This window comes from Pseudophryne corroboree, chromosome 11 (genome assembly GCF_028390025.1).
Source record: "Pseudophryne corroboree isolate aPseCor3 chromosome 11, aPseCor3.hap2, whole genome shotgun sequence".
NCBI lineage: Eukaryota > Metazoa > Chordata > Amphibia > Anura > Myobatrachidae > Pseudophryne > Pseudophryne corroboree.
In genome coordinates this window covers 299,750,401-299,777,378 of record NC_086454.1, presented here as the reverse complement: position 1 = coordinate 299,777,378, position 26,978 = coordinate 299,750,401, and the positions used below count along the sequence as shown (strand labels likewise).

The 26,978-nt window shown below is 46.7% G+C and overlaps 2 protein-coding genes across 2 annotated transcripts in view; one reads left to right on the top strand and one right to left on the bottom strand.

Annotated features, from left to right (window-relative positions):
• Positions 1-26,978, top strand: part of LOC134969515 (copine-7-like) — a 600,833-nt gene that overhangs the window by 189,343 nt on the left and 384,512 nt on the right. Inside the window, exon 7 of the mRNA XM_063945515.1 lies at positions 23,667-23,810. The gene's annotated coding sequence lies outside the window, so the exon portion shown is untranslated. The remainder of the gene's footprint in view (positions 1-23,666; positions 23,811-26,978) is intronic.
• On the bottom strand, positions 24,448-26,427 carry LOC134970199 (uncharacterized). Its single transcript, XM_063946216.1, has 2 exons — positions 26,195-26,427; positions 24,448-25,118 (listed from the first exon to the last, which is right to left on the bottom strand). Exons 1-2 carry the CDS (start codon positions 26,240-26,242, stop codon positions 24,717-24,719), a joined length of 450 nt encoding a protein of 149 aa, XP_063802286.1. The 5' UTR covers positions 26,243-26,427; the 3' UTR covers positions 24,448-24,716.

Below are 26,978 nucleotides of genomic sequence, written 5' to 3'. Positions count from 1 at the left end.
GACCTTATGGTTGCTCATTCGGTGCTGCAGAGTCCGCACTCTCCTGCCCGTTTTGGAGCTTTGGTATACACCCCATGGTCCTTTTGGAGTCCCCAACATCCTCTAGGACGTATGAGAAAATAGGATTTTGGTACCTACCGGTAAATCCTTTTCTCTTAGTCCGTAGAGGATGCTGGGCGCCCGTCCCAGTGCGTACTGTGTCTGCAGTTATTGTTTTTGGTTGCACCCTGGGGGTGTGTCTTCTCGGTCTGGCGGTTGCTACCGTTGTTCATGACATGGCGTGCGGGGTCTTATTTTTGCTTATGTGGACACAATGGTTGTGTTACATATTCTCTCAGCATGTGGCTGTGTTTTGTTCCTACCGTTGGCTGATATTCTACTGAATGCCACGTCTACGGTGTGTTTGAGGTGTGAGCTGGTTTAACACTCACCGGGTTATAACAATAAATTCTTTCCTCGAAATTGTCCATCTCTCCTGGGCACAGTTTTCTAACTGAGGTCTGGAGGAGGGGCATAGAGGGAGGAGCCAGTTCACACCCAGTTTAAGTCTTTATAGTGTGCCCAGGCTCCTGCGGATCCGTCTATACCCCATGGTCCTTTTGTAGTCCCCAGCATCCTCTACAAACTAAGAGAAAAGGATTTACCGGTAGGTACCAAAATCCTATTCTTGTCAAGTTCTCAAATGCTGGCTCATCTCGATAAGGTACTGTACTGTCACCTCATTGGTGTATTTCTGATTATTGTGCCGATCAATCATGACATGAGGTTGTCTTCCAAAAAAACTAAAAATTTCGAAGATGGTGATTCGTTAAGTGAAGATCTGGGAGTGGTTCCGATGCTACATAATACTAGTGGCAGTGTCTATGACCACAATAGTCCAGTATCACTTTGCTCCTACTCCTAGGTGTACCATTATCCACACACAAATTTCTGCACAATTTTTCTTTGCGGTAAACACAGCAGCATCCGTGGCGGCAGGAAATGCCTCTACCAAGTTTGAGAAAACATCAGTGCACACCAATACATAACAATAATTCCTAAAGGGTGTTAACTGTACGAAGTCGATTTGTATTACCTGAAAAGGTCCGTCTGCAGGAGGGATATGGGATGGCTCTGTTGGTATTGCCTTACCAATATTCTTCCTCAAGCAAGTAAGACATGTCATTGCTTTCTTACCTGCATGAGAAGAGAAACCCGGTGCACTCCAGTAGGCTCTTACCAGCTTGCACATACCTTCTTTACCTAGATGAGTCAGACCGTGTGCCGCCTCAGCTAGGCTTGGGAGATATGCTCTGGGGGCCACTGGCTTACCGTGTCCATCTGTCCAAAGTTCTGAGGACTCCTGACTATATCCCTTCGCCTTCCAGACCTCCTTTTCCTGTAGGGAACACAAATTTGTATCTTAATTTAACTGTTGTGTGTTTCCAATGTAGAGTACCATGAGCATAACTCAAAAAAAAGAAAAGAAAAAAAAAAACATCTCTAGGGGAGAGAAAGAGGAGGAAAATATCAGGTCTGCGTTCACCAACTGGCATATCAGTGTCTATACAAAATTTCCCTTCACCAGTATTCTCATCCTTCCTACTAGTAGTCTCATCCTTCCTCCACCCTTTGTGCATGATAAGGCACACTGCAGTAATACTGGTGTTATCGTGCTGGTGAGATATACTGGGTTCGGGCAGAACTCTGAAGGACCAATAAGGCATGTAGTGTTTGAACTGTAATCAGGTCCATGTATTGTACCACCCTGTGTGAATGCAAAAGATGAAGAGGAAACTGTGAAGAAACAGAATAGAGGTTGGTGACAGATGAGTTTGTAGAGGGGGAGAAGATTTTATTAAAATGACAACTGGATTGAGCACTACGGGGAATTGATTCTCAACTATCTTGTTTATCCCCCTTCGATCCTGCACTAGCCTGTAACCCAGGGGTGGGGAACCTTTTTTCTACCGAGGGCCATTTGGATATTTATAAAATCCTTCGGGGGCCATACAAGTCTGCCCCCGCGCGCACCAAAAAAATGGGTGTGGCCAGTTAAAATGGGACGTGATACACATATGCCCCCAATAGTGCAGTGCCAGATCCACAATTGCCCCCAATAGTGCAGTGCCAGATCCACAATTGCCCCCACAGTGCCAGATCAACAATTGCCCCCACAGTGCCAGGTATACAAATGCCCCCACAGTGCCAGGTATACAAATGCCCCCACAGTGCCAGGTATACAGATGCCTCCACAGTGCCAGGTATACAAATGCCCCCACAGTGCCAGGTATACAAATGCCCCCACAGTGCCAGGTATACAGATGTCCACACAGTGCCAGGTATACAGATGCCCCCACAGTGCCAGGTATACAAATGCCCCTCACAGTGCCAGGTATACGGATGTCCCCCACAGTGCCAGGTATACAGATGCCCCCCACAGTGCCAGGTATACAGATTAGAGATGAGCGCCTGAAATTTTTCGGGTTTTGGTTTTGGGTTCGGTTCCGCGGCCGTGTTTTGGGTTCGACCGCGTTTTGGCAAAACCTCACAGAATTTTTTTTGTCGGATTCGGGTGTGTTTTGGATTCGGGTGTTTTTTTCAAAAAACCCTAAAAAACAGCTTAAATCATAGAATTTGGGGGTCATTTTGATCCCAAAGTATTATTAACCTCAAAAACCATAATTTCCACTCATTTTCAGTCTATTCTGAATACCTCACACCTCACAATATTATTTTTAGTCCTAAAATTTGCACCGAGGTCGCTGTGTGAGTAAGATAAGCGACCCTAGTGGCCGACACAAACACCGGGCCCATCTAGGAGTGGCACTGCAGTGTCACGCAGGATGTCCCTTCCAAAAAACCCTCCCCAAACAGCACATGACGCAAAGAAAAAAAGAGGCGCAATGAGGTAGCTGTGTGAGTAAGATTAGCGACCCTAGTGGCCGACACAAACACCGGGCCCATCTAGGAGTGGCACTGCAGTGTCACGCAGGATGTCCCTTCCAAAAAACCCTCCCCAAACAGCACATGACGCAAAGAAAAAAAGAGGCGCAATGAGGTAGCTGACTGTGTGAGTAAGATAAGCGACCCTAGTGGCCGACACAAACACCGGGCCCATCTAGGAGTGGCACTGCAGTGTCACGCAGGATGGCCCTTCCAAAAAACCCTCCCCAAACAGCACATGACGCAAAGAAAAAAAGAGGCGCAATGAGGTAGCTGACTGTGTGAGTAAGATAAGCGACCCTAGTGGCCGACACAAACACCGGGCCCATCTAGGAGTGGCACTGCAGTGTCACGCAGGATGTCCCTTCCAAAAAACCCTCCCCAAACAGCACATGACGCAAAGAAAAAAAGAGGCGCAATGAGGTAGCTGACTGTGTGAGTAAGATAAGCGACCCTAGTGGCCGACACAAACACCGGGCCCATCTAGGAGTGGCACTGCAGTGTCACGCAGGATGGCCCTTCCAAAAAACCCTCCCCAAACAGCACATGACGCAAAGAAAAAAAGAGGCGCAATGAGGTAGCTGACTGTGTGAGTAAGATAAGCGACCCTAGTGGCCGACACAAACACCGGGCCCATCTAGGAGTGGCACTGCAGTGTCACGCAGGATGGCCCTTCCAAAAAACCCTCCCCAAACAGCACATGACGCAAAGAAAAAAAGAGGCGCAATGAGGTAGCTGACTGTGTGAGTAAGATAAGCGACCCTAGTGGCCGACACAAACACCGGGCCCATCTAGGAGTGGCACTGCAGTGTCACGCAGGATGGCCCTTCCAAAAAACCCTCCCCAAACAGCACATGACGCAAAGAAAAATAAAAGAAAAAAGAGGTGCAAGATGGAATTGTCCTTGGGCCCTCCCACCCACCCTTATGTTGTATAAACAAAACAGGACATGCACACTTTAACCAACCCATCATTTCAGTGACAGGGTCTGCCACACGACTGTGACTGATATGACGGGTTGGTTTGGACCCCCCCCAAAAAAGAAGCAATTAATCTCTCCTTGCACAAACTGGCTCTACAGAGGCAAGATGTCCACCTCATCATCATCCTCCGATATATCACCGTGTACATCCCCCTCCTCACAGATTATCAATTCGTCCCCACTGGAATCCACCATCTCAGCTCCCTGTGTACTTTGTGGAGGCAATTGCTGCTGGTCAATGTCTCCGCGGAGGAATTGATTATAATTCATTTTAATGAACATCATCTCCACATTTTCTGGATGTAACCTCGTACGCCGATTGCTGACAAGGTGAGCGGCGGCACTAAACACTCTTTCGGAGTACACACTTGTGGGAGGGCAACTTAGGTAGAATAAAGCCAGTTTGTGCAAGGGCCTCCAAATTGCCTCTTTTTCCTGCCAGTATAAGTACGGACTGTGTGACGTGCCTACTTGGATGCGGTCACTCATATAATCCTCCACCATTCTTTCAATGTTGAGAGAATCATATGCAGTGACAGTAGACGACATGTCCGTAATCGTTGTCAGGTCCTTCAGTCCGGACCAGATGTCAGCATCAGCAGTCGCTCCAGACTGCCCTGCATCACCGCCAGCGGGTGGGCTCGGAATTCTGAGCCTTTTCCTCGCACCCCCAGTTGCGGGAGAATGTGAAGGAGGAGATGTTGACAGGTCGCGTTCCGCTTGACTTGACAATTTTCTCACCAGCAGGTCTTTCAACCCCAGCAGACTTGTGTCTGCCGGAAAGAGAGATCCAAGGTAGGCTTTAAATCTAGGATCGAGCATGGTGGCCAAAATGTAGTGCTCTGATTTCAACAGATTGACCACCCGTGAATCCTTGTTAAGCGAATTAAGGGCTCCATCCACAAGTCCCACATGCCTAGCGGAATCGCTCCGTGTTAGCTCCTCCTTCAATGTCTCCAGCTTCTTCTGCAAAAGCCTGATGAGGGGAATGACCTGACTCAGGCTGGCAGTGTCTGAACTGACTTCACGTGTGGCAAGTTCAAAGGGCATCAGAACCTTGCACAACGTTGAAATCATTCTCCACTGCGCTTGAGACAGGTGCATTCCACCTCCTATATCGTGCTCAATTGTATAGGCTTGAATGGCCTTTTGCTGCTCCTCCAACCTCTGAAGCATATAGAGGGTTGAATTCCACCTCGTTACCACTTCTTGCTTCAGATGATGGCAGGGCAGGTTCAGTAGTTTTTGGTGGTGCTCCAGTCTTCTGTACGTGGTGCCTGTACGCCGAAAGTGTCCCGCAATTCTTCTGGCCACCGACAGCATCTCTTGCACGCCCCTGTCGTTTTTTAAAAAATTCTGCACCACCAAATTCAAGGTATGTGCAAAACATGGGACGTGCTGGAATTTGCCCATATTTAATGCACACACAATATTGCTGGCGTTGTCCGATGCCACAAATCCACAGGAGAGTCCAATTGGGGTAAGCCATTCCGCGATGATCTTCCTCAGTTGCCGTAAGAGGTTTTCAGCTGTGTGCGTATTCTGGAAACCGGTGATACAAAGCGTAGCCTGCCTAGGAAAGAGTTGGCGTTTGCGAGATGCTGTTACTGGTGCCGCCGCTGCTGTTCTTGCGGCGGGAGTCCATACATCTACCCAGTGGGCTGTCACAGTCATATAGTCCTGACCCTGCCCTGCTCCACTTGTCCACATGTCCGTGGTTAAGTGGACATTGGGTACAGCTGCATTTTTTAGGACACTGGTGACTCTTTTTCTGAGGTCTGTGTACATTTTCGGTATCGCCTGCCTAGAGAAATGGAACCTAGATGGTATTTGGTACCGGGGACACAGTACCTCCAACAAGTCTCTAGTTGGCTCTGCAGTAATGATGGATACCGGAACCACGTTTCTCACCACCCAGGATGCCAAGGCCTCAGTTATCCGCTTTGCTGTAGGATGACTGCTGTGATATTTCATCTTCCTCGCAAAGGACTGTTGGACAGTCAATTGCTTGGTGGAAGTAGTAAAAGTGGTCTTACGACTTCCCCTCTGGGATGACCATCGACTCCCAGCAGCAACAACAGCAGCGCCAGCAGCAGTAGGCGTTACACGCAAGGATGCATCGGAGGAATCCCAGGCAGGAGAGGACTCGTCAGAATTGCCAGTGACATGGCCTGCAAGACTATTGGCATTCCTGGGGAAGGAGGAAATTGACACTGAGGGAGTTGGTGGGGTGGTTTGCGTGAGCTTGGTTACAAGAGGAAGGGATTTACTGGTCAGTGGACTGCTTCCGCTGTCGCCCAAAGTTTTTGAACTTGTCACTGACTTATTATGAATGCGCTGCAGGTGACGTATAAGGGAGGATGTTCCGAGGTGGTTAACGTCCTTACCCCTACTTATTACAGCTTGACAAAGGGAACACACGGCTTGACACCTGTTGTCCGCATTTCTGTTGAAATAGTTCCACACCGAAGAGCTGATTTTTTTGGTATTTTCACCAGGCATGTCAACGGCCATATTCCTCCCACGGACAACAGGTGTCTCCCCGGGTGCCTGACTTAAACAAACCACCTCACCATCAGAATCCTCCTGGTCAATTTCCTCCCCAGCGCCAGCAACACCCATATCCTCCTCATCCTGGTGTACTTCAACACTGACATCTTCAATCTGACTATCAGGAACTGGACTGCGGGTGCTCCTTCCAGCACTTGCAGGGGGCGTGCAAATGGTGGAAGGCGCATGCTCTTCACGTCCAGTGTTGGGAAGGTCAGGCATCGCAACCGACACAATTGGACTCTCCTTGTGGATTTGGGATTTCGAAGAACGCACAGTTCTTTGCGGTGCTACTGCTTTTGCCAGCTTGAGTCTTTTCATTTTTCTAGCGAGAGGCTGAGTGCCTCCATCCTCATGTGAAGCTGAACCACTAGCCATGAACATAGGCCAGGGCCTCAGCCGTTCCTTGCCACTCCGTGTGGTAAATGGCATATTGGCAAGTTTACGCTTCTCCTCCGACAATTTTATTTTAGGTTTTGGAGTCCTTTTTTTACTGATATTTGGTGTTTTGGATTTGACATGCTCTGTACTATGACATTGGGCATCGGCCTTGGCAGACGACGTTGCTGGCATTTCATCGTCTCGGCCATGACTAGTGGCAGCAGCTTCAGCACGAGGTGGAAGTGGATCTTGATCTTTCCCTAATTTTGGAACCTCAACATTTTTGTTCTCCATATTTTAATAGGCACAACTAAAAGGCACCTCAGGTAAACAATGGAGATGGATGGATACTAGTATACAATTATGAATGGACTGCCGAGTGCCGACACAGAGGTAGCTACAGCCGTGGACTACCGTACTGTACTGTGTCTGCTGCTAATATAGACTGGATGATAATGAGATGTAGTATGTATGTATAAAGAAGAAAGAAAAAAAAACCACGGGTAGGTGGTATACAATTATGGACGGACTGCCGAGTGCCGACACAGAGGTAGCTACAGCCGTGGACTACCGTACTGTACTGTGTCTGCTGCTAATATAGACTGGATGATAATGAGATGTAGTATGTATGTATAAAGAAGAAAGAAAAAAAAACCACGGGTAGGTGGTATACAATTATGGATGGACTGCCGAGTGCCGACACAGAGGTAGCTACAGCCGTGGACTACCGTACTGTACTGTGTCTGCTGCTAATATAGACTGGATGATAATGAGATGTAGTATGTATAAAGAAGAAAGAAAAAAAAACCACGGGTAGGTGGTATACAATTATGGATGGACTGCCGAGTGCCGACACAGAGGTAGCTACAGCCGTGGACTACCGTACTGTACTGTGTCTGCTGCTAATATAGACTGGTTGATAATGAGATGTAGTATGTATGTATAAAGAAGAAAGAAAAAAAAACCACGGGTAGGTGGTATACAATTATGGACGGACTGCCGAGTGCCGACACAGAGGTAGCTACAGCCGTGGACTACCGTACTGTACTGTGTCTGCTGCTAATATAGACTGGATGATAATGAGATGTAGTATGTATGTATAAAGAAGAAAGAAAAAAAAACCACGGGTAGGTGGTATACAATTATGGACGGACTGCCGAGTGCCGACACAGAGGTAGCTACAGCCGTGGACTACCGTACTGTACTGTGTCTGCTGCTAATATAGACTGGATGATAATGAGATGTAGTATGTATAAAGAAGAAAGAAAAAAAAACCACGGGTAGGTGGTATACAATTATGGATGGACTGCCGAGTGCCGACACAGAGGTAGCTACAGCCGTGGACTACCGTACTGTACTGTGTCTGCTGCTAATATAGACTGGATGATAATGAGATGTAGTATGTATAAAGAAGAAAGAAAAAAAAACCACGGGTAGGTGGTATACAATTATGGATGGACTGCCGAGTGCCGACACAGAGGTAGCTACAGCCGTGGACTACCGTACTGTACTGTGTCTGCTGCTAATATAGACTGGTTGATAATGAGATGTAGTATGTATGTATAAAGAAGAAAGAAAAAAAAACCACGGGTAGGTGGTATACAATTATGGACGGACTGCCGAGTGCCGACACAGAGGTAGCTACAGCCGTGGACTACCGTACTGTACTGTGTCTGCTGCTAATATAGACCGGTTGATAATGAGATGTAGTATGTATGTATAAAGAAGAAAGAAAAAAAAACCACGGGTAGGTGGTATACAATTATGGACTGACTGCCGAGTGCCGACACAGAGGTAGCTACAGCCGTGGACTACTGTACTGTACTGTGTCTGCTGCTAATATAGACTGGATGATAATGAGATGTAGTATGTATAAAGAAGAAAGAAAAAAAAACCACGGGTAGGTGGTATACAATTATGGATGGACTGCCGAGTGCCGACACAGAGGTAGCTACAGCCGTGAACTACCGTACTGTGTCTGCTGCGACTGGATGATAAATAATGATATAAAAAATATATATATATCACTACTGCAGCCGGACAGGTATATATTATATAATGACGGACCTGCTGGACACTGTCTGTCAGCAGAATGAGTTTTTTATAGAATAAAAAAAAAAACACCACACAAGTCACACGACGAGTGTTTAACTTTTTCAGGCAATCACAATATAGTATACTATACTGGTGGTCAGTGTGGTCAGGTCACTGGTCAGTCACACTGGCAGTGGCACTCCTGCAGCAAAAGTGTGCACTGTTTAATTTTAATAATATGTACTCCTGGCTCCTGCTATAACCTATAACTGCTCCCCAGTCTCCCCCACAATTAAGCTGTGTGAGCACAGTCAGATATTATACATAGATGATGCAGCACACTGGGCTGAGCACACAGATATGGTATGTGACTGAGTCACTGTGTATCGTTTTTTTCAGGCAGAGAACGGATTATATTAAATAAAACTGCACTGGTGGTCACTGGTCAGTGGTCAGTCACTAGTAAACTCTGCACTCTCTAGTACTCCTAAGCTCCAGTAAATCAAGTGTCTCTGTCTCAATCTCACTCTCTCTCTTCTAATCTAAATGGAGAGGACGCCAGCCACGTCCTCTCCCTATCAATCTCAATGCACGTGTGAAAATGGCGGCGACGCACGGCTCCTTATATAGAATCCGAGTCTCGCGATAGAATCCGAGCCTCGCGAGAATCCGACAGCGTCATGATGACGTTCGGGCGCACTCGGGTTAACCGAGCAAGGCGGGAAGATCCGAGTCGCTCGGATCCGTGTAAAAAAAACTGATGTTCGGGCGGGTTCGGATTCCGAGGAACCGAACCCGCTCATCTCTAATACAGATGTCCCCACAGTGCCAGGTAAACAGATGCCCCCACAGTGCCAGGTATGCAGATGCCGCCCCACAGTGCCAGGTATACAGATGGCCCCCCCCCCCGTCCCGCTTACCGCTCCTTTCGGCGGGGACACGGAGGAGAGAGCGGCTATGTTGGGCGGTGGCGTGTAAGACTTAAAACCAGCCGCCGGTTCGAGAGCCAATCAGAGCTCGCGGACCGGCAGCCGCGGCTCCTGATTGGCTGCCGGTTCGCGAGCTCTGATTGGCTCACGAACCGGCGGCTGGTTTCAAGTCCTACACGCCGCCGCCCGACAATAGCCGCTTTCTCCTCCGTGTGGTGACAGCTGAGACACGCTGCCGCCGGACTGTGTGGTGGCGTGTCTCACTGAGAGGAGCGGGTGGGCCGGACCAAACGGCTTCGCAGGCCTTATACGGCCCGCAGGCCGGAGGTTCCCCACCCCTGCTGTAACCCCTCCCCTCACTCTTTTTCACAGGGAAGATGGGACTATTGGCTGTGCTGGACGTCCTGATGAGGATGCCCTGCTGTAGCAACTGCTCTATGACGGGGAACACTCCTAATTCTACCTCTGGCTTTAGAGGATACTGAGGGATTTTTGGAGCTATCCTGCCACCTTTTATTTGTACCACTACTGGGTCTACATTCGCCATCAATCCAGTGTCCTGTCCATCTTTGGTCCAAAGGGAACCCGGTATTTGTGAGATCATTTCCTCTACCTGCGATGGACACGTGTCTATAACAGTAGAATGCGACATTAGCCTTTGAGGGGTGTCTAGTATATCTTGTACTTCTTGAGCATGGTTCTCAGGTATATCCAAGAAGACACCCTCAGGAGTACAATATATGACACACCACATTTTACACAATAAGTCTCTGCCGAGTAGATTAGTCGGAGTCGATGCAGCCAGCAGAAAGGAATGTTTTGTCTGCAAGGGCCCTACTGTAATCTCTGCAGGTCTACTCAAAGGGTATTGTTGCACCGTTCCTGTTACTCCCATTGCCGAATTAGTGTTTACCAGTGATCAGTGATCTTATCCAGACGAAGAATTTTCTATTACTGTAAAAGACAAAAGAATATATAATAATTTAACAAATTTATAGGTCATGCGAAGTATTCATTCAATCCTTCTCATCCCGTATGAAGGGTCTGTACATGGTCCAACAAACATTTCCGAGCTCATCTTGACTAGGGGCATTGCTAGGAATGAATACTTCTTATATGGTAACTAAAAGAAATACCCGGGGGTTACCCTGTCTCTGTCCGCTTTCCTACTGGCAAATACTAATGTGCGGACAGGTTTTTCTCCATTTCTGACATTACTTTCTTGATTTTTATTTTATTTTTGGGTTTTACTATATATGTACACGAATGATACCATACTTACCAGTTCCACTGGTCTCAGCCACTTCCCCCGCAGGCTACTGCTCTTTTTACCGGTTGGATACTCCTCAGAGTGCATGAGAAATGGCTGAAACCAGTCAGGTCGCCTTCTCCTCCTAGATAAAACTTCGACATTCATTAGTACATATATAGGTTACATTCATATTTTTCATATTTTTATTATTTTCTATAGTTTGTATGCTGGCCGTAACTGCTTCCACATCTACATATGGCGGTGTACTTGCTTTCTCTTTTTCTTCCTATTTGTTTATTGTTGCTACAAGTTCAAACAGTTCTTATATTTCCGTTCTTGTCTTATTATGACTTTGGTTAGACATACTACCTGCAATACCTTAGGATCAAACTCACCAACCCCAGGGAATGATGCCCTATCATCAGCAGTCATACGTACCCATTCATTGCAATAAGCCTATGCGTGTGGACCATATTTCCCACACATAATAAACCTTGCTGACTCCCTCGGCCGCAATTCTCCAGCCTGAACCCTGCATACTGAACGTCTCTCACTTGAGCAACTGGCTCCCATATTTGTGGTCCTTTTCCCACAAACACCAGAATACTCAATGCAAGCAGACGGTGAAAGTTCACTGAGCGCTCTTCACCCGCTCTCGCCCATGTTGGCCAGTACAACGATACACTGTCGATAATGGATCGCAATGTACCCAACCTAGGGCCCTATCAGACCTTACAGCACCGTAATTTATTTCGGTGGAGGTTCTGTTGGAATCTTTTCCTGAGAGAGGCAGCGAAAAAATTCCTTTTCGGTATCTTTCCACTGGAATTTTTGTAGGGTGAAAAAAACAGTTGCCTAATAACTATTGCTCACCCTTTCCAGTGGAAGCCCACCAGGGAGATTTCCTGATGTTATCAAAGAAAAACCCCTTTCTCTTTCCTTTTACACAATCACGTCTGCGTATGCTCTCCACAGCGCATATGATACAATAATATCACTTTGTGCTGTGTAAAACACACGGATGTGCGGTTCAATCGCACAGCCTATAGATACTAGTTATCTATATGCCCTACGATTGCGGGAGTCGAATTCACAAGCTGCGCTCCTCAGCCGGAGCGTAACAAAAAAAATCTATCTGTTTAGGATTCATCTTTACTTCAATTCACAATTCCTGATTACGCTTCTGTGCAAGTCTCCTCACGACTTGCGTATTTCTCTCTTTATGTTCACGTAAGGTAGCGAACCTTACGCCACCGGGCCTCTACTATCCCAGTGTTCCCACGGGACCCAAATTTCCGGGGTTCAGCTCCACTCACTCCTGCTTTCACTCACTCAGATACACCTTGTTTTTCTTTTCTGTACAGAAAATACCACTCCCTTCGATTGATGGTTTTAACCCAAAGGCAGTACCGTTTAAACAAAGTCTTACACTAATCTGCTTTTGAAATCGGATAGTTATGTGCTATTGTATTAAACGTATACTATCCCGCCTTTAATTGAACAAATCGTGTGGTTTTACTTTGCGCTCACAAACCTACGTAATCTTACGTAACCATGCGACCGTGCGTGCCTTTACGTCACGTGTGCGACCCTGCGCCACGTGCAAGCTCCTGTATTTTGTCCGTACGTGTACAAACGTGCGTTCGCAACTCAATAAACCACACAATCTCTATAAAAGTGAGCAATACTAACTATAATCGCTCACAAACACAACCCACACTTGTTCTGTATAAACCTTACGACCAGGCCAGAACTGCGTTTTGTGTTTTATAATTACAGCCTTAATATACTTATTTCAAAAGTTATCTACATGGCAGACAAATGTATCCGATTTCACACAGGTCTAAAATGACTAATAACCTATGATTTAAATGATATGATTCAGATTGGATAGCTATCTTGCAGAACATACACTGATATAAATATACACATCATTATAATAATATTATATATATATACCATTTACTGCACTCCTATGAGACACCTCACCTCTTCACTGCCTCTAATTTGCATATCAAAGATATTTCCTTTACCTGTACTAAAAAAAAGTAGTTACACAAGTTAATTTGCATTTCAATGGCTATCCTACCCTAGTAAACAGACTCCACAAATCTTGGAAGAAAAAAAACAAAACCTCTCTTTCCTTTTTCTATCTGTGTGCAACCCCCCACTTGATGTAAGGTAATTACACACAGACAAGGAAAAAAAACATTCACTTAGCTCACCATTTACTCTCACTAGGCCCAGTTGAAACTATTTTTAATTGATTATGGCATGGCTTAAATAAATTCATTGGTAACTCACAAATGGTGCTGGATTTGTAGATACATGGAAACTTTGTGACAAAGGAAACTGATTGTTCTAATCAGACTGAAAATCAACTATTTAGAAAGTGACCTTCCTAAAATGGCCACTGCTCCTCCCCCTTCCACATCCATGATGCTTACACAAGATGGTGGACAGGCCAAGTGGCTAGGCCAAAATGGAGGACAGACCATGCGGCTCCTTTGTCACAAAGAAATCACAGTCTATACAGGCACCAAGAGTTACTTTAGGCCTGAGTTTAAAAGGTATACAAATTTTCTCAGCATGCTAACACAGCTATATTATGGCTATGCAGCAACTTTTAAATGCACTTTAAATCTACTTAGCAGATAAACAATCCAATGAGAATCAAACACAATATGACTTATTTGAACTTTGTTTTGCAACAATAAAAATACGCTGTAGCATCTTAAATATTATGAGAAACACCCTGTCCCTTGAATTTCATATCAGCGCCTTACTGGTAACACAACAGAACACACGGATGTGATTCGTCAGCGTCGCGATGCGTCTGCCGTTAGCTGGTCGATCACAACGGCGCCTGTACAGTGCATCATCAAGAACATAATATCCTGGACGAGCCCCATCTGTAAAAGTAATTTTGCTTTCTAACAAATATTTAAATTGCCAGCTCTAATATATACTGTGGATGCCTGCATCTTATTACCATGTGCTAAGAATGTGCACTATACATCGCAAAACACTACATCCCATAAGAGAAAACAATACACCCACACATTATCTGAGTTCCAAAGCTCATTGATGTATATATTTGTTATTAAAAGGATATGTATTCAATATATCACAATGTACAGTATGTATATATATATATATATATAAGCAGCAGCAGTGAGGCTCGGCACTCCAAATGGGTAAACACAAATACTTGCTGCGGTGCCCTCTGTAGATCAATGGCTAGATCCTTAATAGTGCATGGAAGACAGCGGCACTCAGCAGACTTGAAGAAAAATATTTATGCCTTTAATGTGGTCCTACGCCGTTTCGGGGTCAAGCCCCGTCGTCGGGGACAAGCGATACAATGTATGTATCGCTTGTCCCTGACGATGGGGCTTGACCCCGAAACGGCGTAGGACCACATTAAAGGCATAAATATTTTTCTTCAAGTCTGCTGAGTGCCGCTGTCTTCCATGCACTATATATATATATATATATATATATATATATATATAGTTACATGGTTACAATTTACACAGTAAGCAGTTATTATAAACTAATTCAAATACATACATGGCCAGCGATACAATTACCATATTTTGCTCAAATAAAGTCTCCACTCTCTCTCTCAGTAAAATCATGCAGCCACTGGACATACATCATCTCCACCATCATCTGGGACAAAGAACAGAGAGCTCTTGTGTGTTTGCAATCAGCTATATACTATGTATTTTGGGGGAGTGCACACATCTCTTGTTACTAGTCTAGGGGAGGGAACTTTCTCATTCATGATGACTCACTGGTCAGTTCATATGCAAGCAACGTCCAGCCTTGATGGTGTAATTACAGGAGATAGCCACTGGTCAGGCATTCTGCCTTCCAAAAAATCCATTGTTCTATTAAGAGTGACTTTAGCTTTCATACATTTAAACATATCTACTAATGGCAATGTGATACAACTTAATAACAGGCATCAAATGAATCTACACATTAATCTGGTTACTGTGACACCAAGCACGACATGTCCATCTTGTTCCGTTTCAATAAATACACATACATGACGTTACTCCATTATATAATTTAAAACATTATGATGTCTGGTGCTTGATATGTTCAAATTATGTGCTGGATGAAATATTTGTTGAATATATCTTTGTGGCATGTCTGTGTAAATGCGTATGTTACCATATATTGCGGTGCGCGCTGTGAGTATTTGCAAGTATAGCGACTCATAATGTGTGGAGTCTGTATGTTCTCTCTGTGTAATATTTTTGACTTCGACAGTCTTGTACAGCAGAATTTCTATCATCCTCTAGGGACTCACTAACCTGTACTCAGGATAATACTCACTCCCAGTCCAGTGGGGCTGAACCCCCTTGGTTGGCTTCCATTAAAGGTATGATTTCTACTATTTCTACAAAACTGTCTCATAATGAGAAGGAGACACAGTTCTTACGGCAATCTATGGATGACCTGATGCATAGGGACTCAGGTTCCATACCTCCACCCCAGGCCCTAGCCATTTGCCCACAGAAGCATACTCTGGCCCAAATCATGCAGGGTGATGCTGACCCTGATACGTAGGATCCAGAGGAGGGTGAAGTGGATGCAGGTTAGGGGGATGCTGTCCTGTCACAGGGAATACAGGCCCTCATTGAGGCTATCAGGACTGTCCTGCACATTCCTAACAGGACAGAGGAGGGGGAAGAGGAATCTTATTTTAATACTAAAAAGAAATCCTCAGCTACTTTCCCCACTTCAAAGGAATTAAACACCCTCTTTGAAGAGGCGTGGGTAAACCCTGACAAGAAATTTCAGATCCCTAAACAGTTGATTTCTTCCTTTCCTTTTCCTTCGGAGGATAGGAAGAAATGGGAAAACCCGCCAATTGTAGACGCTTCTGTATCCAGGTAATTGCGTAAGATAGTCTTACCGGTTCCTGGGGCGGCATTCTTAAAGGGCACAGCTGACCGTAAGATTGAGACCACTCTCATATCTTTATTTCTCTTACGTCCTAGAGGATGCTGGGGTCCACATTAGTACCTTGGGGTATAGATGGGTCCACTAGGAGCCATTGGCACTTTAAGAGTTTAAGAGTGTGGGCTGGCTCCGCCCTCCATGCCCCTCCTACCAGACTCAGTTTAGAAAATGTGCCCGGAGTAGCCGGTCACAGCTAGGGGAACTCCTACAGCTTCTTTAGTTTTATTTTTTTTCTAAGAGTAATTTAGGCACAGCCTCCCTGCTTCGTGGGACTTAGGGGGGGGGAGTAGTGTCCAACCCTGAGAGGTTAATGGCCACTATCTCCCTGCTGACAGGACACTGAGCTCCTGAGGGTGATGATCGTTAGCCGCCCGAGGCGACCGCTCACTCCCGCAGCATGCCGCCACCCCCTAACAGAGCCAGAAGATTCCGGTGGCGAGTGAGTCACCGGCTCCCCGGACAAGAAGGGAGCCAGTGTGAATAGCGCCTACAGGGTAGGAGCGCATTACTAACTGCGCTCCGGAGAGCTCAGCGCTACATAGTGCGGCGCTATGACGGGCGCCCTGAGCCAGAGCAGATACCCTACACTGGTCATCAAGCCTATCAGGGACCTCGGTTACGCTGCTAGCAGAATCCTCAGGCCAGTATAATCCTTTGAAAGTGCGGGAAGAGGCGCCATTTCCAGAGGGCAGAGCTTCTCCTCAGAGCGGACCCAGCAGCGTTCAGCGCCATTTTTCTCCCTGCAGATGCAGCTCCAGAGACGCTGACAGGGAGTGCTGTCCCTCCACACGACTCCAGCTATCCTGTGCGGTACCAGGGGGATGTAGAAGGGTTGGGGGAGGCTGTGTATTACTGTGTAGTCTATCAAGGGTACACAGTCAGCGCTAGGGGGGTTATACCTACCTAATTGAGCGCTGTGTGTGTGCTGGCTCCAAGCTGTGTGTTTCTCTGAAGGTACTTGGAGAGGAAACTGTGTCTGACATTTTCCTGTGTGAGTGTGGGTGTATGTTTTCTCACATAACCATGTCCAGGGACTCTGTGTCTTATGCTGCAGAGGAGTACATTCCATGTACCCAGGAATGTAATGTGGTGTCTCAGATTCCTATTAATGAGCCAGAATGGCTGACTTCTATTAAGGGTATGATCTCTCAGATCTCTATTAGGGTAGCCCATCATGAGACTAAAACTCAGGTTTTAAAGAGTTCTATGGCAGGTTGGTCAGGTTCCATTCCTATTCCTTCCAAATCCCCTAGCGTGTACCCAAAGAAACGTGCACTTGCCCAGGTTATGAAAGATGACATGGATACCGACTCTGACACGGCAGACGGTGATGGGGATGTGCTGAGGGCGGCGGCGTCTCTCGCAAAGGGGATGCAGCTCATGATTGAGGCCATTAGAGATGTGTTAAACATTACTGACTCACCACCTGAGCAGGTTGAGGAGCCTTACTTCACAGACAATAAGAAAGCCTCGCTAACCTTCCCTGCTTCAAAAGAATTAAACACTCTCTTTGTTAAATCCTGGGAAAACCCGGAGAAAAATTTCCAGATCCTGAAGAGGATAGGAAAAGTTGGGAGACCCCACCCATAGTTGACGCATCTTTCTCCAGACTGTCAAAGAAGGTGGTGTGTTGTTACCTGTCCCTGGCTCTACCACGTTGAAGGAACCGGCTGACCGTAAGATTGACACTACGCTCAAATCCATATACACTGCTTCAGGGGTGGCGTTAAGGCCTACTATTGCCTGTGCATGGATTTCTAAAGCTATAGTAAAGTGGTCAGGTACGTTACTAGAGGGCTTAGGTACACTAGATAGAAGTGACATTGAACTGTTTTTACGTAACATACAGGATTCTGCAGGGTTCATGGTGGAATTCATGAAGGACCTGGGTACAATGAATGCAAGGATATCTTCCATGTCTGTCTAAGCTCGCAGGGGACTCTGGCTACGCCAATGGTCTGCCGACGCAGAATCCAGGAGAAGTGTGGAGAACCTACCCTACACAGGTCAGGCTCTATTTGGGGAAGCGTTGGATACGTGAATTTCAAGGGCAACCGCGGGTAAGTCGCCTTTTCTTCCTTCAGCTCCGCCTTCTAAGAAGAAATTTTTTCCTTCATCTGCATCTCAGTCCTTTCGGACCGCTTAGACGAAAAAGTCCAAGCCTCCTACCACCTTCTTTAGAGGTGGTCGTGCAAAATCCAAAAAACCTGCACCTGCAGGTTCCCAGGACCAGAAGCCTGCTTCTTGTACCTCAAAATCCTTGATCCCTGGGTACTGGATATTGTGTCCTAGGGGTACAGACTGGAGTTTCAAGATCTCCCGCCTCACCGATGCTTCAAATCAGGCTTGCCAGCTTTACTGACAGACAGGGCTATCCAGCTGGAAGCCATAAAAAATTTGGAAAAGTCAGAGGTCATTGTTCCAGTTCCACCTTATTTGAAACACATGGGTTACTATTCAAACCTTTTCATGGTACCAAAGCCGGATGGTTTGGTCAGGCCAATTTTGAACTTGAAATCGCTAAACCCTTATCTAAGGGAGTTCAAATTACAAAATGGAGTCTCTAGGGCGGTGATCTCAGGTCTAGAGGAGGGGGAGTTTCTGGTATCCCTGGATATCAAGGATGCGTACCTCCACATTCCGATTTGGCCACCGCACCAGGCGTATCTCCGATTTGCACTGTTGGACAGTCACTATCAGTTCCAGGCACTGACGTTCGGTCTCTCCACGGTGCTGAGGGTGTTCACCAAGGTGATGGCAGAGATGATGGCTCTCCGCAGACAGGGAATGAACATCTGCTGACGATCTGCTGATAAAGGCATCGTCCAGGGAGAAGTTGTTTCAGTTCATTGCTCTCACGACTCATCTGCTCAGGGAACATGGTTGGATCTTGAACCTTCCAAAGTCACATTTGGAGCCGACAAGGAGATTTTCTTTCCTGGGAATGATCCTCGACACGAAAGTGCAGAAGGTGTTTCTGCCGGTGGAGAAAGCGTTGGTGATACAATCAATGGTCCGGGATGTCTTGAAGCCTGCCCGGGTATCGGTTCATCAGTGTATTCGCCTTCTGGGGAAGATGGTGGCCTCTTACGAGGCTCTACAGTACGGAACATTTCATGCTCTGTCATTCCAACTGGATCTCCTAGACAAGTGGTCGGGATCTCATCTACACATGCACCAGAGGATACGTCTGTCGCCGTAAGCAAGGATTTCACTCCTCTGGTGGTCAAGTCAGGAATTCCTTCTTCCAATAAACATCCTGGAACTAAGAGCCGTGTCCAACGGTCTTCTACAAGCAGCACACCTTCTGCAGGATCAGGCCATTCAAGTGCAGTCGGACAACGTAACGACGGTGGCCTACATAAACCGACAGGGTGGAACGAAGAGCAGAGCTGCGATGTCAGAGGTGACAAGAATCCTTCTCTGGGCAGAAAGGCACGTGGTGGCGCTGTCAGCAATCTTCATTCCGGGCGTGGACAACTGGGAAGCGGACTTCCTCAGCAGGCACGATCTCCATCCGAGAGAGTGGGGAATACACCCCGAGGTGTTCGCAGAAGTGACAAGTCTTTAGGGCGTACCTCAAATAGACATGATGGCCTCCCGCCTCAACAAGAAGATTTGGAGGTACTGTTCCAGGTCGAGAGACCCACAAGCAGTGGCAGTGGATGCCCTGGTAACACCGTGGGTGTTCAAGTCAGTGTATGTGTTCCCTCCACTTCCACTCATTCCAAGAATTCTAAAGCTTGTAAAAAGAACAAGAGTTCAGGCGATCCTCATTGCTCCGGACTGGCCAAGGAGAGCTTGGTACGCGGATCTCCTGCTTGGTACGCGGATTTTCTGCTGGAAGATCCGAGGCCTCTTCCTCTTCGGGAGGATCTTATACAACAGGTGCCGTTCGTTTATCAAGACTTACCACGGCTACATTTGACGGAATGGAGGTTGAATGCCAGATCTTAGCTCGGAAGGGTATTCTGAACGAGGTTATTCCTACCCTGATACAGGCTAGGAAGGGAGTAACGTCTAAACATTACCATCGAATTTGGAAAAAATATGTGTCTTGATGTGAATCTAAGAAATTTCCTATGGTGGAGTTTCAACTTGGACGGTTTCTCCTCTTCCTGCCAGCAGGTGTGGATTTGGGCCTGCGGTTGGGATCCACAAAGTCCAGATTTCGGCTTTATCCGTTTTCTTCCAGAAACAATTGGCTGCCCTCCCTGAAGTACAGACATTTTTAAAAGGGCTTCTGCACATCCAGCCTCCCTTTGTGGCGCCGACGGCACCCTGGGATCTTGACGTGGTGTTGCATTTCCTTCAATCGGATTGGTTTGAGCCTTTACAGGAGGCTGAGGTCAAGTTTCTCACGTGGAAGGCTGTCACATTGTTTGTCTTGGCTTCTGCACGACGTGTGTCGGAGTTGGGGGCTTTGTCCTGGAAAAGCCCTTACTTGATATTCCATGAAGAAGAGCTGAGCTGAGGACGCATCAGCAGTTCCTTCCAAAGGTTGTGTCGGCTTTTCATATCAACCAACCTATTGTGGTGCCAGTGGCTACTGACTCCTCAATTGCATCAAAGTCCTTGGATGTTGTGAGGGCTTGGAAGATCTATGTGAAGAGGACTGCTCGTCACAGAAAATCGGACTCTGTTTGTCCTTTATGATCCCAAGAAAATTGGGTGTCATGCTTCTAAGCAGACGATTTCTCGTTGGATCAGGTTCACTATCCAGCATGCATATTCTATGGCAGGATTGCCGTGTCCAAAATCTGTTAAGGCCCACTCTACTCGTAAGGTGGGTTCTACCTGGGCGGCTGCCCGGGGTGTCTCGGCTTTGCAGCTCTGCCGTGCGGCTACTTGGTCTGGGTCGTACACGTTTGCTAAGTTCTACAAGTTCGATACTTTGGCCTCTGAGGACCTCAAGTTTGGTCAATCAGTTCTGGGAGCTTTGGTACATCCCCATGGTACTAATGTGAACCCCAGCATCCTCTAGGACGTAAAAGAATATAGGATTTTAATTACCTACCGGTAAATCCTTTTCTCGTAGTCCGTAGAGGATGCTGGGCACCCACCCAGCACTTCATTGTCCTGCAGTGGTTACTTGGTTCAGTATTGCTTTGTTCTTAGTTAAATACTGCGTTTTTTAACTGGTTTAGGTAATGTTTCAGCTGTTGCTGAGTTTTCAGGCTAGTTACCTTGGTTTGCCTTGTTTGTGTGAGCTGGTATGAATTTCGCCACTATCTGTGTAGTTTCCTTCTCTCGAAGTTGTCCGTCTCCTCGAGCACAGTTTCTAGACTGAGTCTGGTAGGAGGGGTATAGAGGGAGGAGCCAGCCCACATTATTAAACATTTAAAGGGCCAATGGCTCCTAGTGGACCCGTCTATGGGGGTCATTCTGACCCGATAACATGCTACAGTTTATCGCGTTTGGCAGTTTAACATGCTACAGTTTATCGCGTTTGGCCGCCGTTTCGTAGGCGCGGTCTGGCCAACGCAGGCGTGGCCAGACCGTTTGGGTGGCGGGCCGCAGCGACTGCATGACATCGCACGCAGCCGCTGCGGGCCATGGAGCGATGAGTAGCTCCCAGCCAGCATGCTAAAGCTGCGCTGGCCGGGAGCTACTCCTAAAGTGCAAAAGCATCGCCACTTTGCGATGCTTTCGCACTTCTGCTGGGGGGAGGGGGGCAGCACTGACATTCGAGGCGGGATAGCCCTGTGCTGGGCGTCCCCCCGCATGTCTATGGAATTTTGCAGGGCTACGATTAACTCGAAATGACCCCCTATACCCCATGGTACTAACGTGGACCCCAGCATCCTCTACCGACTACGAGAAAAGGATTTACCAGTAGGTAATTAAAATCCTATTTTTACTGATCATTTATAGAAAATAATGTGATAGTAATCTCTACTTAATAGTATATACTATATATTCTCCTTAATACTATTTAGGTTATTGCTATGTGGGGATAAAGCTCCTAAATTTGCTGTTCGGACTTGGTAAATTGGACTAGACTGAGGCCTCCATGTAAATAATGGGGATTGCGTTACTTAGCTGAGCGCAGGTGATATCTATGTGTGATAGCCGGGGAGCGGCAGGTCCATAAGTAATTTTAAAAGCATTGGACACCAGGCCGTTTCATCACATAAACACGCAGTTTATTCACAGTTCAGACAGGGTTATCACAACAATAACATTTAACTTCTTGTTCTCTCTTCAGGGTAATATTCATATGGGTTACATCAGGTTACATCTCCTTTCATTTGCTTCACTGGCAATAACAGCATTTACAGTGATGTGACAGCATTACAGTACAGTACATACCAGCGCAGTCTCTGGGAATCAGTATTGCGGCTTCCGCAAACTGAGATTCATTTCAGTGTGCTCTCCCCCATTCGCTAGTGGCTCTATCTAAACGGGATCTCTCATGGACACGTTACTGGGGACCTTCCGCCAAACGTGGTTCCTACCACTCACCCAGGTCGTCCTCTCCCGCAGACTCACACCTCCCGTCCTGCTTCTTAGGTACCCCTGAAGATGGGGATCCCCTGTGTTCCTGGTTCCTTCCACTGTACTCTGCATACTGTGGCTCTCACACTGCAAATCTGGATATCTTTTGCTCTTCCTAGCAGCACCTACATGCTGTTCTATAATGCCAGGGACTGTGGAGTACCATGCTTGTTCCACAGTCCCCAGACTGCGTTTCTCCTGGACACTTAGCCTGTGCCTTCCATCCTCAGTCCTCAGCTCACCCTGAATTCTAGCCTCTGCTTTGTTCCTTCTACTAAAACCCCCTACACTTCCTGTCCTAACTCCTTACATGTCACAGGGTCTGCAAGTAACTGGTTTTGGGGCCATAAACTCCCCCACTCACTGATAAGAATCAAAAGGCTTTTGGAACTTTCCAAAATCTGTTGTCTCCTAACATTCCAGTATGCCACATATGTTATGGCCTGCATTCAGCTAGTGATAAATAGCAGTGATAATAAAAGCACACGGAAACTGCTGCTGTCACATGATGATTCGGGAGGAGTTGTGTGTCATAAATAGGCCCTATAATGATTGGAGACATCCTAGAGGCCGCTTCTGAGTACTGAGCCCAGGAATTGTGTCAGAGTGCTGCAGGTTAGTGTCACTCTGCAGCACCCGGCTCCTGTTACTGTGGAGGAGTCGGCATTTTGGTGTCACTCCATGTTAGGGTGACACCCTTGAGTGGCCCGCACCCCCCTTGTAACGACACACTGGGCAAATATGGCAAGGGTGCAATAATAATTTGGGAGAATGAGAGGCTGCTTCCACAATTCCATATGACATTGCAGGACAAGAGACAGATGAGACCTCTGGTTCTGTCCCATCAGTATCAATTAATAGAAATTAGGAAATGCATTTGGAAATTTGTCATTTTTTTTAAAAACAGGTAACTGGTATGTAAGTATAATATTATACCATGACTCCAACAAGCGTTGTGACTTAGCCAACTTGTGTCCAGGCCAGGAACTTGGCACCCATGCATTTGATGGGATGGCATGTGGAAGTAGGCCTATTAAGGTTGCATTCCAGCTGTGTTCCATTTATAGTGCAGGAGGTAGATGATATACGTACATCATTCCTGGTCAGTAACATTTGTTGTACGTCTGATTCCCAGGAACACAACAGACTGCCGGCAGGGTGTCAGACAGACCAGAGTGGCATCTCTTGGCGCTGACAGCTGCGAAACACAGAGGCGTGATGCATGACCAAGTACCCAGAGGCCACTCCCAGTGTTTGTGTGCACAGCTTATGTTAGGAGGTATGTCCTGAGTCACCTGGAGGAAGTGTACCATGCGTCTCTTCTTACTAACATGTGCAGAGGTGTTTTACCAAATGGGGCGGCCCAAGGCCTAACTGGTAAAGTCTACTGCCCCCAATAGTCTGCAGTTTGTATTGTGGCAGATCCTCACAGGTTGCATCCGTCCGTATTGATGATACATTGCCACCTGTCATCTGTAGAATGTATTGCGTTGGAACCTGAACCTCACGTGTGTAGTTGTCTGAGTTCTTTTTCTTACATTCAATGTACTTTTACTTTTTTAAGTGTCACTTTTGTGATTTAACAGATATGTTGAAATTATATATTATATGAAAGCACACCACGGGGGCTATATAATTGGTTCTAAGATCACAGAACTGGCAATCTGTTATAAGGCTGGTTACCTATAACCCCCCAAATGTATCTTGATTTCCAGTATAAAAGTTGTGTGTGTGCCCGTGCTGGGAAATAATGAATATATACTTATCTGACCCATCTAACGATGCTTCCAATGACACAGTATCCCCTAAATATTAATTCATCATATAGACACTCCAGTTGGGGAAAATAAAACACACAAAGTATAATATCTTTATGCAACAACATTTTAATTTTTTTTTTTTTTGTATTTGTTGGTAATAGATTATGTGTCTGCAAACACCTTTCCAGTGGTGGTACATGCCTCTCTGATGGTAGTGGGGGCACATGCATCTCTGGTGTTTGTGGGGGCACATGCCACTCTGATGGTAGTAGGGGCACATGCCTCTCTGGTGTTTGTTGGGGCGCATACCTCCCTGATGGTAATAGTGGGGGTGCATGCCTCCCTGATGGTGTTTGGGTGCGTGCCTCACCGGTGTTATTGGTGGGGGCGCATGCCTCTGGTGGTAAAATCAGGCGCACATGGTTTTATGGTGGGGGCACCTGCCTCTTCCGGGGTGGCGGTGGTGCCTTCCTCTCCCGGGGTGGCGGTGGTGCCTTCCTCTCCCGGGGTGGCGGTGGTGCCATTCTCTCCCGGGCTGGTGCCTTTCTCTCCCGGGGTGGCGGTGGTGCCTTCCTGTCCCGGGGTGGCGGTGGTGCCTTCCTCTCCCGGGGTGGAGGTGGGGCCTTTCTCTCCCGGGGTGGCGGTGGTGCTATCCCGTCCCGGGCTGGTGCCTTCCTCTCCCGGGGTGGCGGTGGTACCTGCTGTGCCTGGGATGCTGGGGGTAATGATGGCGTCTCCCTCTCCGCAGGTACTGGGTGTGCCTGCATCAACGAGGGTAACGGAATCTCCTCATTCTCCAATAGCAAGGGCTCCTCCCTCGGCCTCATCTTAATTAAATAAAGATAAAATAAAAATACTATGTAATAATTAAGTTCAGTTATTTGCAAAAATCCCTTCTAGTCAGACTTCCACCTTTACCATCCTCTGAGGCCGCCCTCACAAGACGTGATCAGTGATTTATGTATAATAAGGTCTATTTATCAACAATCGCATTTGCAGTGTATTAGGGTCACGATATTAGCACCGAGGATCGCATTATAAGATACAATTATACCACCCGAATGTATTAAACAGCACTTGCATGGAGTGGGTTACAGGTACATGAGGTGAGGATTTGATAGACTAATAGGGATGGTCAACGTGGGGCTCTACGGCTGTTGTGGGACTGCAAATCCCAGCATGCCTTGCTGCAGTTTTAGCATTCCCTAATAGCAGCATTGTAGTGGGGCATGCTGGGATGTGTGGTTCCACTGCAGCTGGAGGGCTGCATGTTAAACCCACTTGACTAGAAAAACCATTTCAGCAACGTGCCAAACACGTGTCACCCTGCATGGGGACTATTTCAGTGGCAGTAAGGGGAAATCATAAACAGCCACATACACCCATTAAGGGACAACATTTGGACATACATCACGAATTGGAGACATTACCCATTTATAAACTTATACTAAAGATCACCCAGCCTACAGTTTGCTGACTCATTGGACATGGTGGGACAGACAACTAAGGACATTATATGAACACTGGCATTGTACCCTGGAGCGCACCCATCTAACCATTATTTGAGTACTGTATTAGGGGTGTGAGACATCGCCTTTTGGGAGCTGCTAAGGGTAATTTCCTCGGAGCGCTGCATATATTATATTGTATAAGCTCATATATAACACCTATGATTTGCGGCCATTGAGAACCGGCAATATTATAAACATTAGTAAATAACCCCTTAGCTTAGTGAGATTTGGGCAGAGACGCCTCCTTACATTTAGGCCTACCAAATTGGCACAAAACCGCCTTGTATGCCCTGACATGCCCACTTTCAGGTGAGCCCCGTCCCTTATAAAATCCAGGAAAAACCCTAATTGTGCAAACAACAAAGTACAAATAAAAATAAAAGCACACTTACCTTACGCCAGAAGAATATCCAGCACCTGTTACATGGGATGCAGCCCATGGCTGCTCCCTCCCGCCTCACTCCTCGCTCTTCTCGCTTTACTTACGATATAATAATATAATAAAATATAAAAATAATACCTAATAAAACGTAATAGGTAATTTATATAAAGAAATTAAAAATACTCTCAGTAATTATAGCACAACTCCAACTCCAGAGCCTCCGTCCTGTACTACTGGGGACCAGATAACAGGATAAAGCCCAGTGTTCTGCCCTGGCATTCCATTCATTGTGTAATTGGACAGTCATGATGTCATAGCACAGACAGCAGCAGCAGCCATACAGGCAAATATTTGTATTTCATAATGTGACTGTGTATAGGGGTAGGCAGGGACAGAATAGCGTATCTCCCAGCTGCCCCAATTTTAACACCCTAAAAAAGCAATATTTTACCCAAAATGGGTGGAGCTTTGCAGATTGAGGTGATCTTATTTTGTCCCAGTGTCACATGCCTGAATGCTGGGAAGTGAATCAGGCATTGCCAAGCACCATAATAAAGTTTGGGTAGGGACCTGGCGATGCTGCTCCAGCCTCTCAGGGCACTCTCTGTGCTCTCAGAAGGGCAGAGCGGATGCTTTTTCTTATCATGTGTGACATCGATAAAGCCATAAAAGCAACACCTGACCCCATTCCCCAAACTAACTAACTCCCTCACCCCTAACCCAAACCGCTAAAACAACCCTAATACCCTGTCCTTCATACCATAACCCTAATACCCAATCCCTAACCCTAATAC

Bases quoted from the DNA above. Each gene is read 5' to 3' on its own strand.
- LOC134970199 (XM_063946216.1), bottom strand. From the start codon at position 26,242: ATGGGCTGCATCCCATGTAACAGGTGCTGGATATTCTTCTGGCGTAAG. The intron at 25,119-26,194 runs GTAAGTGTGCTT...TATTTAATTAAG, and splicing joins GGATATTCTTCTGGCGTAAG to ATGAGGCCGAGGGAGGAGCC.